Below are 13,931 nucleotides of genomic sequence, written 5' to 3'. Positions count from 1 at the left end.
GTGCTCATACTAAAACAGCTGCTTCTTGCAGTTTTATTTGAAAATTTTACTATTTGTTTTAAATAGAAGGAACAAAGCTAGAGAACTATCCAAGCCAAGAGTTGGTAACAGCTTGCAAATCATGCATGAAGTGAGCCTTAGAATGGCTGCTACTTTTAACATATACTATAATAAAAATAATTACGTGCACAGTAGAGTCATCAACAGCTGTGAACATGCAGATTATGAAGATTGCCTTGCTCTGACCAGTTCAGGGGCAGGCTAAACTGTAGTACTTTGAAAACTGCTCCTTTTTTTTATAGAATCAATCACTATCTGTTATTTCATTAAGTTTTTGCCTTTCATTCTATCGATAGTGAGGTAATATGCAGTGGAATGCCTTGTTTCGGTAGGGTTTTGTTGGGAGGCTTTTCTGTGCATTTTCAAATACACTTGGTTTCACATTTGGAAAAAAAATGATCAAAGAAACACCATACACCTGGATAGAAGATGGTGAACTTTGAGTTTTCCCTTTAGCTTCAGGAGGAATTAATTTTAGAGTCTTGGATCAGCCCTCAAAAAGGCTGGCTCTGCATCCTACACAGGCACGCTCTGTCTTTATTACAGGGCAGCTTGACGTGCTAAAGGAGTGTATTGATAGATGTCTTCATCTTGGAGTTTTATGTGGTCTTTTAGATAATCTGGCCCAGGTGAAAGAATGTTTTGAAGATACAACCAGGGACCCTTGAACAGCATTAGAAATTTCATTCAAAGGGCTGGGGGAAGAGAAGTTTGGCTTGCTGTCACAATTGCAGTCCCCATTGCTGCCAAGAAGTTGTGCCATGGTGGTTTAGATTAGCATGAATTTGCACACTGAAATACCGTGCCTGGAAAATGTGTTCTTGCAGTTTCACTAAGGTGATGAAGCTGTGAATAACTGAGTTTGGGTAATCATTTGCCAGCAAACACATGCTTTTTTCCCTGCCATCTGGAAACAATGAAGTTGCTAATAGCTGCTACCGTTTGAGTGCCTGGAATCAAGAATCTTCAATAAGGGAGCATGTAGTTTGTCTGTAGACTCTCCCAAATACTTTCCACCCACGCCCTCCAGCCAGACTTCAGTTTTACAGATCTAGTAGAGATTGTAGGATTTCCTGTTCTGCTCGTTGAGTATTGGTTTTTGGTTGTGGTTTTGTTTGGTTTGTTTTTTGTTTGGGGTTTGGTTTTTTGTTTTTTTTTTTTTTGGGGGGTGGGGAAGATTCAAGTCTTTTAAATTAGTTTCTTCCCTTTTCCCCCATTGTCCTCTAATCTTCTCTAGTGTTACATCTTTCATTCTGCAGTGAGTAGCATTAATTTTTGAAGGTGGGGGTGCAGAAAAGGGTGAGTTGTAAATGCTTGCTTTTGCCACCGAAAGGCAAGATCATCTATTAATTTTCAGGAGCTGAGTTTTTGGTTAGAGGACATCAACTCCAGATAGCTGAGGTTTTTGCTAATTTCTATTCCTAAATAAGCCCAAAGAGAAAGTTTTCCTGGAATCAGTGCAGTTATCGGGTTAGGCTTTCTTCAGTGATCGTTGGTCTTGATTTGTGAAAAGAGAGCCCATGTATGAGGTAGGACAAAATCCAAAACTTGTGAATTAAATCTGTGGTTTCGTGCCTGGAATGATTACTGCTTAGTGGGTATAGACTGGTATTAGAGAAAGATTTTTGAAGATGTACTCTCCACTTCCTGGAGCAGTAGGGTTTTTTTTTGTATGCAGTACTCATTTTGAAGTGTATTTTTGGTTAGCATAATCTGATTTTGAAAACTGCCTTATATTATGGTATTTTAACCCCTTTCTCCATAACTTATATGATATTGCAGTGGCTAGCAAACAAACAAACAAGCTGGATGCCATATAAGGTATAATAATCACCACTGACTGCTGTCAGGATAGTCAAAAAGTAATGTAAGTATCAGTCTTGTGTCACAAGACACTAGGGCTGTTTAAGGATTTTTCATTATCTTCATCTTCAATCTTTGTACCCTGGTGTGGTAGGCAAGGCAAAAATAGAGAAATCAGTGATCAGAAATAGAAACTTTTGTGTGTGTGTGTGTGTTCTGTATAAAAAAAATTTGTTTCAAAACTTTTTTTGTTATTTTTCTGCTGGCAAGAGGAGTATTAACACACATTGTTCATTAAATGTGGGAGAGGCTTGATCCTGACAGTGTTCTGCCAGAAATGACTGACATTAACTTTGTGTAGTTATTAAAATGGTTGTTTAATCAGAACCTCACTGTACTCACAATGTCAAGATTGTGACATCTTCAGCCAGGCTGGGGGACTAGTTCCCCTGGGGAGTCTGCCTGAAGCCAGTATGGTCTGTTACTGCTATTTTCATGTGTGGGTGGGTAAGTATCATGTTTTTCCAAGAGACAAAACTATTACAGACTGATTTCCACCCCCAACCCCCACTTTGGACAGTGTATTACAAAATACCTTTCAGAAATCCTTGTCCTCATCCTCTTCATCATGGGGTCGGTTCATGGAGACAATGCACATGTTCATGGAGTGCTGAAAACGAGGAAGAAATAGGCACTTACCTTCTCTCTGTAATGTATTTATGTCAGCTCTTCTATCCATGAAGAAATATCAGCACTTTCTCTTGCTTGTATGTATGTGTTTTTGACAGAAAGGAAATGAATCATAACGTAGTTTCAGAGTTTTTCCCTTCCACCCCCGAGCAAACATGTTAATCCAGTATTTCAACTGAGTGTGGTAATCTTTTGCATTTAACGTGAAATGTTGTCCTCCTCTGATAAAACTGGAATCTGTCTCATGCTATAGCTGTGTGGTCTTAGTCCATGGCTCTGTATGGCATCTTCACAGATCACAGGATAATCGAGGCTGGAAGGACCTCTTCAGATCATCTAAATCCAAGCCCCCTGCTCAAGCACGGCCACCTAGATCTGGGTGCTCAGGGGGGAGGAAGATGTGAAGGTACTAGATGAGCTCTGCACATGGTCAGCATAGCATTGGCAGGGCTGCTTGAAATGAGCTCTGCAAAAAACCCTGCAAAGAGCCCTCATGCAACTCCCATATGAAACTTGAGCATGTCTGTTTTACTCCACTGGTTCTGAGATACTGTTACAGGTGCGCTTCATGCTGCACCTGGATTAACAAACCATACCAAGGTATGGTAAATTTGGGTGGCTCTGCAGAAACCAGTGTGAGACAAGCAGGATTGGGCCAGAGACAGAACTAATAAATGCTGCTTATCCGAAATGGCTTAAGGAGATCTAGCTCTGGGTTACTACTCAACTCAAGGCTCAATTAAGATGAAAAGTGATGTGTAACTTTGTCTTTTTTTCCATGTAATTTTTTTAGCTATACAAAAGAGCATCATTACCTACTATTTAATCTTTAATTTGTTTTGAAATAAATGTTGTAATTTTAAAAATAAGGATAATCGTGTTTCCCAGCTTGGAGGGTATAATGTAATGTGCTTCACATTGTATTAAATTTCTATTGAGACAGTACTTATATAGTGAACATTTACAGTCAGTCTTTAGTTAAAGAAGCAATTGTTTGAATTGGAAATGGGAAACTCAGCTTAGTATTTATAGTAGTATGTAGGATGATGGCATAAAATTTTGAAGTGATGTGTCAAAAAACAGTCCTAAACTCTTACAGAGGTTGCAGTGACTAAAAGGTGTTATTTTTCCTTTTAATAAAAGGATCATTGTATTCTGCATAGAGGGTCTTGTATTCTGCATACAGGGAAAGCTTCAGAACAGAATCGAGACTGAAGCACTTAGTGGTGAGTTTAAGTTTTCATGGTAACAATTCCAGCAGAAGGTGATCATAGGTAGGTACAAGAAAAGTCTGGAGACATCTAAAATTTACCTACTGCAGCTTTTCACAAAGTGCCACTCTTGAAGGAGTTGCAGTTCCTGGGAGTACTCACTTAAAAAATCTCAGGATATTCAACACGTACGCTGTAATTCTGTACTTCTGACGGGGTTCCACGTGTAAAGCAGTGTCTAGCATACTCCAAATTTCCGTGACTTATTATGTGGAAACTAACTCTTCCTTCTTCTTCCTTCCATCTCTTCTCTTGCCCCTGGTCTTTTTATCTAACTTGATCTAAAGTGGCTTATCATGCCTATTTTTGTTCTGGTGTGAAGACTTTTTGAGTGAGAAGGAAAATGTTGTGTATTGCAGCATGCAGTGAATTTAAGTGCTGCTACACATCTTGAAGAAGTTGCATCTTGAAGAAGTTGTGTCAGTATGGTAGAGGCAATATCAGTATGGTAGAGGCAATATCTGCTTTATTGTTGTGTTCTAGTAGAATTAAAAATGGAATACATTGTCTTTAGCTTCTTGCATTTGTAGTGTGAAAATAAGCATCCTGTAACTTAGCATACCTGTATTTTTTACAGATGTTGCTATGGCAGTTGCGAAAAGTTGCTAGAATATGTGATATAAAATATACTAGAAAAATAGAACAAAATACAGTGACATACTCAACAAATAATGCCACCCTGCTGTGCATTGCAATGCAGTGGAGCTGGATAGTGAATTGTAGCTGCAGTTGTAAGCAGCATATTGGCAAATGCAGTATAACCAGAGGACTTTGTTTTTAGGTCTTCTGTGCATGGGAGTGGGAAGGAAGGGTAGGTAAGTGGATAGGGACTAGCTTGCTCTTTCACAGAGGGTCTCTCACTGAGCCTTTTGGTCACAGGCTTTAAAGTAGCATAGTTCACATCTTTGGTGTTTGGCTAATGTAGTCTACCTGATGAGTGTTTAAATTTCAGTGACTAGCTGCTGTTTCATAAAGAAGTAAAAGCACAAGAGCATGAAAGAAGATAGAAGGGAGGGATTGTGATTCTTTAGAGTTGAACAGTCTTTACTCTGAGACCCCAGAAAACAGGATAGAGAACTTAACACTTGGACTTTGTATGTGAATGGGGGAGCAAGATGATTTTTGCCAATTGGGGTGCGTGCACAACTACAAGCAGATTCCAGTTCTGATTTTGCTGTTGGCTCCAAGGAGTTGTGTGGCCCTGAGAAGCTTGTTGAAGATGTAAGTTTGCTTGATGCCCTTTTTAGGGTTGGAGTCTCAGGAAGTTTGAGCCCAAGTATAGGCTGCATACATCACTTTTATAATTGCTTTTTGTTCATTCTCAGTTTATGTGTGTGCATGAAGATGCATGGTGTCTTCCTTGCCATGTATGTCTTCTGTGCTGCAGTGTCTTGAACATACTTAGTTGTTTGATGTCAGGCTCAGGAAATCATGTTTTGAAATCCATGTCACATACTAAAATCTTCACATGGCTCAAACCTCTAAAGTACTTTCTACATGTTTCAGAGAGCCCCCAGAGCTTGAGGTGTGATTCACGTGTGGGATGTGATTGTGTCTCCTTGGTGTTTCTGTTGCTCCAGTGACAGACAAGACTGCAGCGTCAGCAGTGATTACTGGGTGGTTTCCTGCCAAGCTGAGGATTTGGCTTACACCACAGCCAAAGGCAGCTCCATTTTCTGATTAGTCATGCGGCACAGCCTTGGCATGGGAATGGCTTCTTGTGGATCAAAAGCCACAGCCTGACCACCCATGGTGTTGCCATGTTCTGTTTGAGCCACATGTTCACTACATCTCTGAAAATCATAGTCAATGTCTGCTGAATTTGGTATCCAAATTTGAATATAAGAAAAATTGAGTTACTGTGAGGCCTTCTGCCATAACTAGTCTGTGACTTAGTTTCAAGATTTGAAAAATAAAGCCAAACATGCTCAATAAGGGTCTTAAGGCTTATGTGGTGTATTTTGTCACATCCCGTAACTTGGAGGTGAAGACTTTAGTTTATGTAGCTCAACTGACTGACAGATTTGGGATTCTTTTATTTCCTTAGGTACAACATTGATCCTGGCTTGTACTGTCCATTTTTCTCACTTGGGGCATGCATGGAAGGTTTGAACTCTTTGTTCAGTCAGCTCCTAGGAATCTCCCTTTACGCTGAACAGACACAGAGAGGAGAGGTTTGGTCTGAAGATGTTCGAAAGTTGGTAAGTATTCTTGTTCCCAGCATCTGAACCAACAAAGGGAGGTTTGGACAAGATGGTGTGTTCCTCTAAGCTTTGAATCAGATTTTGGTTTTAAGTTACTTGGGTTCCTATCAAAAGCACAGACTAGTTATCTAATTTCAGTTGAAGTTAGACTTCAAGGGCTTTATAGTCTCTCTCAAGTGCCTTTTGTATGCTTGCTATTTCATGGCTTTTATAATATGTGTCTGTGTGACGGGTTACTTCATCAGAACTGTTTGGAGATGATTGTTTTACTTTTCAAGCTGTCCTGAATCAACTCTGCTAGGTTTTTTTTAGTTCTAATTTGTAGATGACGGTAGACAACCAGTATGCTGTAGGTACCTATTCTAGCAGTCATGTACCTGCCTTATTTTTTGTTCTGTATGTCATTTGTACTTTGAGAACTGTTTTTACGTCTTTTATTTTTTTGGCCTCTTTTTAAGAGAGGGTAGAAGTGAAAACTTGAGCAATAATTTACTCATCATGTTCCCAGGTTCTTCTGTTGTCTTCCTTCCATGTATTTGTTTGCAGATCTTCTTCAGTGCTCTTCCACCTCCAGCAAGAGCTGCTCTTCTTTATATCCTGTGGGTCAATTTATAATTAGTCCTTACTCACTCTATTTTCATTTCCGTGGTAAATCAGCTTCTGATGATGTTAACTTCTATGAAGTCATTTAGGGGCTACAGACAGTGTTACTTTTAAGCCTAATCTGTGACTAATTAGTTCTGAGTGAAATGCAGAAATGACTGTAATTTGAGGGACAAGTTGTGAATCTTGTATATGTATTTTTGTTTCCCAACTGTAATTACCAACAGATTTCACATTAATTATTCTCAGTTTTATTTGTCATTTATTCATTATATATCTTTAGATTAGAATACTATGTTTTCAATTTACACATCATATCAGTGTGTTCACTGTGGAAATGATGCTTTATTTCTTCAGGCTGTTGTTCATGAAACTGAAGGTTTGCTAGGATACATCTATTGTGACTTCTTTCAGCGACCTGATAAACCACACCAGGTAACATTTATGATCTGAGTCCAGAGGGGATGTTATCTGAGTAATGACTCTAGTGTTAGAGCCATTTGTAATGTAAGTTTAGTAAAAGTTACTTTGATTTAGAATAAATCAAATTTAAACAAGGAAAGTCTGTAACTTCAAATGTGGTTTTAGGTAAAATTTTTCTGCAAGTAACCTTCCATTTTAAAAAAACACTTCGCCTGATAGACTGAACTCAGTCTTTGTTCTACAGAATGGAGGCACTATGAAATGTCAGAAATCTGTTTAGGGAAATTGTAGATTCTAAACATGTATTTTCTGGCCTACTGTTTACAAGTAAAAACAACCTGAAATTTTAATATTCTCTAAAGGTGAAAGCTCATAATGTCAACTCATTTTTATTCAAAATTTGTTACAAAACCGTGGATGGTTCCAACTCTTGTGGCTTACTTGCTTGTGCTGTCTAGTGCCAGTATATTAACTATATGATGCGGTATAACAGACATTTCACTCCGTGTGTGCAAATTACCATGTGTATTGAGGTGATAAGTGGACAAACCTTAAATCTTCATTAGTTTAATATATTACTCTGTTTTACTAATATTTCACAACATACTAGGAGTGGTGTGCAATGTATTCTGTAAAGAAGTTAATGCTGAAAAATTAGGAGAGAAAAATCTAAAAATTATGGATCTGAAACATCATAAATTTCTTTGAGCTAGTCATATTTTGTAGAAAAAAGTGAGAGGTTTTGATAATTATAAACAACAACAACAGTTAAATTTTATTTTCTAAAAGCAACACAAGGTCTTTTCGTTATGGAATAAGGTAGTTTTTGAATGAATATGAAGCACGTAATAAAGATGGAGAAACAGCATGCTGCTATCGAACAACACTGTTAACGATCATTGAATTTTACTGTGTAACTGAACGTGTTTAGGTTTAATTGAATAATTTAATTACTGCTTTAATATCATTGATGTGATGACGTTGGCTGCCTGTGTGTTTGCTTTCATCTTGAAAAGGATTGTCACTTTACAGTCCGTGGAGGCAGGTTAAAGGAAAATGGAGAATACCAGTTGCCTGTAGTTGTTCTTATGCTTAGCCTGCCCCATTCAGCAAGGGGTGCACCAACGTTGCTAAGTCCTGGCATGATGGAGAATCTCTTCCATGAGATGGGACATGCTATGCATTCTATGCTGGGAAGAACTCGGTACCAACATGTTACTGGTAAGAGTTAGAATAGTGATTTTTTTTTTTGTTTTGTTTTAGTTAAATATTTAATTTCTAGAAAAAGGGAGTAGATTAAAAAAAAAATAATAAAAAGGGGGTGTGGGGGGGAGAGATGGGAGTAGGGAAGCCCAGACAAAACAAGAGAAAAAGATGATGAAACAGAAATGATTGAGTCATGTTGATACTTCTGAATCTTTGATGATTTTATCTAAATCCCAAGTAGGTAACAGTTGAATATTCTTCATCTCCTAATACAAATGAGACATTTGTATCTCTTCTTTCTGTACTGCTGATCTTTGTTCTAGTGGTGGTATCCACTCTTGCAGGCTTGCCTTATGTGGAGTTATAATAATGGAGGATTTAAAATAAATTCAGCTAAACTTTTACCTAATGTAAAAGCACAATGAATCATGGGTTGGAAATGATTTAGGAAATCAAATTAAGAAAATTAGCAAATTATTTCTTGCAAAGAGCATACACGGACAATATGGAAAATCTGTAAAGCGAGGCCTTTTCTAGCTGATTCTGATTAAAGCAAAGTTGATAAAAACGTTTTGTATTTGCAAGCATGATTAGCTGGAGGATTTTTTATCATATGTAAAAGAACAGGAATGAATCTGCCATCACAGCTTAGCGGATGCACAGAAAAGGAATATTGTCTTTTTTCATTTAGTCCCTTTTCTCAAGCAGTGGCAGTGAGTGGGAGCTTGCATGTTGCTGAGGCAAATGGGTCAAAGATGTGTTCTGGCTAAAGCTGCTTGGCATGCTACTTTTCTTACCCGCAGATGGATTGCTATATCATCATCTATAACAGTGTGCTGGGAATCACAGAATCATAGACTGCTTTGGGTTAGAAGGGACCTTAAAGATCATTCCATTTCAACCCCACTACCATGGGCAGGTACATCTCCCACTAGACCAGGTTTCTCAAAGCCTCATCCAGCCTGGATTTGAACACTTCCAGGGAGGGGCCATCCACACATCCACAAATCCCATTTGGAGTAGACATTTACTTATTTAAAAAATCACACAACCAAGTAGATGAAATTGTAGCTTCTTTTTCTGAAGGATTTTTTTTCTTTTAATCTTTTACCATTTTTGTATTATGCTATTGATAGAAAGGGGAATCATGGTAGAGTTATGTGTTATTAACAGATACTTCTCACCTAGTGACAAAATATTCGTTCTTAGCCTTCCACTTAAAATAGACTGAGCTGGTTTTAAGTGTGTCACTACTGGACGTTTTAAAAACAAATTAACATTGTATATGCTTTTTCAGTCTAAGTTCTGTATATTCCATGAGATGGCCAAGTGCTCTCCTCCACCCCTTCCACTCTTAGGGCCTTGACCTCCATGCATACTTACATGTTTGGTAGAGTTCCTCTCTTGGGGTGAATCTTCTACATCTGCATGTCAAAGTCTTGAAGGGGCAGGAAATGGCTAATTTTGAGGCTCAGACTTCCCATGAGCCCCTGGGTATGGTTTCAGTTGTTGCCTTAGCTCCAGGCAGTCCTGAGTCCCAGGGGATTTCGCTCCAGGTCTAACATTGCAAAAGCAGCATTGGAGATCAGTCGGATTGTTTCTGCAGAGACGCCCTTTTTTTAATTTTTTTCCCAGGGTTTGGAATGTGTGACAATCAAATGGCTTGTCCCAGGAATGTCTGTTAGGGGCCATCTGCTCTCATAAGGACAAAAAATTTGATATTCTAGTTGAGGTACACTGAGTATTTCAAGTCTTTTCTACTCTCCCCTGCCTCCCGTCTCTGATTAACATTCCCAAATATTCAAGTACCCATTCTGCTGCTAATGGGGCCAAAACTTGGATAATACTGTACATTCTTTACTTAAGATGTGCTGCTTTTTAAGTTAATCTTAATGCATATGTGTGTGTATAAGATTTTTAAAACCTAGCTTGTGTTCTGTTTTAGTTCATCATGTAGAAGAGAATACCTATTTCTACTTTTCAGGAGGACTAACTTATCCCACATAACAGTCTAAACTTTTACCTTTCTGACTTTCAGACAGTGTAATTTTTCTGGAGTCTCTTTAATGGTTATTAAAAAATTCTGTCACTTTATTAAGGAGCACTGAGAAAGCATAAATGGCTGGGGGAACATCTGTGTAGTTCTGCATGGATTTGTCTTAAGCTTTAAAAAAATTATTTTCAAAGAGCAGGAGGTACAAAACTGTGGGAAATGCTATTTATACTAAAGAACAGTATTGGTCTGAAAACAGTATAAACAGATTATGAGTTCAGATTAGAAATTAGAGAAAGATTTGTAAAGCCCAAGGGAGGGATTGGAAAAAAATAGTCTTCAAGAAAGGACAATAGAAGCAAAAAAATGTACTTACATTTAAGACTAGTTTTGGATGTTGACATTCTCTCTAGCAGACAGGGACAGAGCTGATCCATGGACAGTGGGTCTGTTATTAAAGCAAGGACTTTATACATCCCTAACTTCTATATAAAAGTTGGAAATGCAGCTTTGATTTGGTGATGTGCTATACTTCTTAATAACTTCCAGGGATTTTGGGAAAGTGCTTTTCGAAACTGCTAACTGCTAAGATACTACCTTATTGCACTTTGATCATGTCTTCAATCTGCAAGAGTGTTCCTTGGATGAATGACTTGGTATTATAAAATGAGATTAATATAAAGCATAAGTAAGCTCAGCAAACAGATGGAAGCTAAAAATTGTAACTGTGAATGGGATTAAGGCAGAGTTTTATTTACACTGTATTTTGATTTAAGTTTAGGACACTTAAACATATTTGGCATTTCATGTAGGGCCAGTTTGGCTGCAGTCTGGTTTAGTTTAAAAAGGGTGTGATCCAGAGCTTTATAAGGTGCCTCACCCAGCTGTTCAAATATTTTGTTTTACTTTGTGATTTATAGTAAAATGTGTAGGATTATAATGAAGCTTTTCTGGCAATATGTACAATAATGCTATGGAAATGAAATATTGACTTAATAAATGAAAGAACATTAAAGTTCACCAAAAGTCCAAACTGAAAGTTGCAAAAACTTTCAGAAAGTGTTAACTATTTGTGTTAATGAAAATAGCAAATGCTAAGGTGTACAATTAATCTACCTCTAGGAACCAGATGTGCTACTGATTTTGCTGAAGTTCCCTCAATTTTAATGGAGTATTTTGCAAATGACTATCGCGTGGTTAACCAATTTGCAAGGCATTATAAAACGGGACAGGTAAGGAAAATTAATATGTAAAATACTGAAAATGGGAATAAATTTATTCAGGAAAATAATCACATTTTCATGTGTTATTTGTTCATAATGTTTAAGGTAGAAATAAACAATGAATAGAAATTATTTTAATACTGTAACTTTAATTATTCAGAAAAAAATGTTTTTATTCTTACTGCAGAAGAGATAAACCTAGTCTGTAAAAGAATAGAAGATCCTTATATCCAAGGTTCCAATTACATATTTAAAACTTTTAACCTTTTTTCCTACAAAGGTTGTGTAGTTTCTATACTACACAAACAGTGTAGCAGGTGAACAACTTCTCTGTGAATCGTTATGTAGAATGTTTTAATTTAATTACAGGTAAGTTTTGACAAAAATAGTGATTCATCATTGAACTGCATAAAGTCTGTCTTTAAATAAAGCTTGGGTATGAAATCATGGAAATAAATTGAAATCCTCTGCAGTGTTTAATACCTCCAATTTTTAACACAGTGTAGAGTAGGTTGAAGTAGTTTCTGATGTAAAGTGTACTGTTTTATTTAGGATGAGATGAAGATTATATTCTGGCAGTCATTAATCTCTGCATTAAAACTGATCTCTTTTTTACAGAAAGCTATTCTATGCCATTCTATTGCAAGGATCTGCTTTCTGTGGGAAATTTAGAAAACAGTGCTCTTTGGAACAAGGTGACTTCCAGTGGTCGCTTGGCACATGGCCACAATGGCAGCAATACATGATTCATATTTGTACAGCCATTTAAAAAGTACAAACCAGTAAACAATAACCAAAGATTTTTTTATAGTGCTTTTCACTGAAGCAGGTTTCAGTGTACTTAAATGTGATGGCTGAAGAGTAGACTACCCATCAATGCAAAATCAAGAAAGCCTTTTAAGTTTTGAAGTGTTACACTACATTGGAGCTTTTTATCCAACACTCAGTATATTTTGGTATTATGGAAGTGGACTTACGTTTACTTCCATTGAACACTTAAAAAAATACCTCACTTAATATCTATTTTAATAAATGTTGTCTGAGAAATTTGCTCTGTAACTCAGCTCTGTTGGTTTTTTTTTTTTTTTGTTGGTTTGTTCTTTGTTTCTTCACGTGACAGTAATTTCTGCAGAATTGGCTGCACTCAGAAAGTCTTCTCGAAACCTGTGAGTTAAAAGTACAGGGTTTAGGAGTGTTCCTCATTTATATGTTTGAGCCCACATACTGAAATACTGCTTTCTAATGTTCTCTGTAAAGTTCATGTAGTGTTTAAACATTGTGGAGTTAATCTGGTTGCCCAGGAGTTCAGAGAATGAGTTTGACTAAAACATCTGAAAGAGATTTGTGGAACGTATTTATGGCGCTGTATTTTCAAAATGACTTAACCATGTTTAGTTGCAAAAGCTAAGAACCAGGCTCTGTGTCCCATTTGGCATTTCCATAAACTTCTTCTGTTTATTGGTGGTGAAATTTTGCCCTTTCAGAGAGTAATTGAGATAGATTTAATGTAGAAATTCAGTCTTGAAGGGTTCTTGAAGAATGGATTTAAATGGAAGATGACAAAAGGAGCCTGAAATGACCATGTGGCTTTTGAGGGCTTCAAAGAGCTTACTTCTAATTGCTTTTCAAAAAATTTAGAATGTATTTCTAAGCCATTATTCAACATGTATAAATCTGCTTTTGCTTATATTGATTTGTCTAAGGTAGTTATAAGTATCTAATATCAGATTTCTGTGTCTGTCATTTGAATACAAATAGATTGAAGTAATCTTTTTTGTTCTTGAAATTTAGTGATTGTTAGAGCAATTACTTTTATCTGTTGTGATATGTTACAAAGTACTTTGAATAGAAAATCTCCAGTTTCTTACATTTAAAACTTCATAAAAATAATTTTGGGGCTTAGCTTTTCTGTGCTTTTTCCCTGGTGTGCAAATAGAAATTTAAATCAGCATATTCTTCTCTATTTTTTTTAATTATTTGAAAGAAAATTGTGTCCACTTTACTCTTTTTTCAAGGGCAAGTAAGGAAGATGGGTGAAACAGTTAAAATGTGAAATTTGTAAAACCATTCCATCCAAATATTTTTCTATATGAGAACTTCCATAAAGTTTCTTCTTATGAGTAAAGACTGAGCTCTTCTGTGTGAGAAGGATCTTTCCTGCAACAACTACACAATCATAGCTCTGCTGGATGTTGACAGAAGGAGAGTTTTTTACTTACCTAGCCTTTTGAGGAGGCAGAGCAGATAATTTGAAGCAGCATCCTCCTTTCAGTATTGCTGCACCTATGCTATAGTTTTTGCATGTAAATTTTAGATGGTGTCATTTTTAACACTTACGTAATTACATCAGAAAAACTTGATATCATAGTCTCAGTTTATGATTGCTCTTGCCGTAAAAGCCAATTATAGAAGGGCCCTCATGATCCTCACTTAGGATCAGCGCTTATGGTTATGG

The 13,931-nt window shown here is 37.0% G+C and overlaps 1 protein-coding gene across 1 annotated transcript in view; it reads left to right on the top strand.

The window, feature by feature from the left end:
• The window catches only part of MIPEP (mitochondrial intermediate peptidase), a gene marked incomplete at its 3' end in the record, with an annotated part of 43,309 nt that overhangs the window by 19,962 nt on the left and 9,416 nt on the right, over positions 1-13,931 (top strand). Inside the window, exons 10-13 of the mRNA XM_010016836.1 lie at positions 5,872-6,025; positions 6,989-7,066; positions 8,071-8,275; positions 11,376-11,485. Coding sequence (XP_010015138.1) covers positions 5,872-6,025; positions 6,989-7,066; positions 8,071-8,275; positions 11,376-11,485 — 547 coding nt within the window. The remainder of the gene's footprint in view (positions 1-5,871; positions 6,026-6,988; positions 7,067-8,070; positions 8,276-11,375; positions 11,486-13,931) is intronic.

Source organism: Nestor notabilis, unplaced genomic scaffold, assembly GCF_000696875.1.
Source record: "Nestor notabilis isolate BGI_N333 unplaced genomic scaffold, ASM69687v1 scaffold23350, whole genome shotgun sequence".
NCBI classification, from domain to species: domain Eukaryota; kingdom Metazoa; phylum Chordata; class Aves; order Psittaciformes; family Psittacidae; genus Nestor; species Nestor notabilis.
Note: the sequence above shows the minus strand (reverse complement) of the source record. Positions and strands in the feature narration are given on the sequence as shown.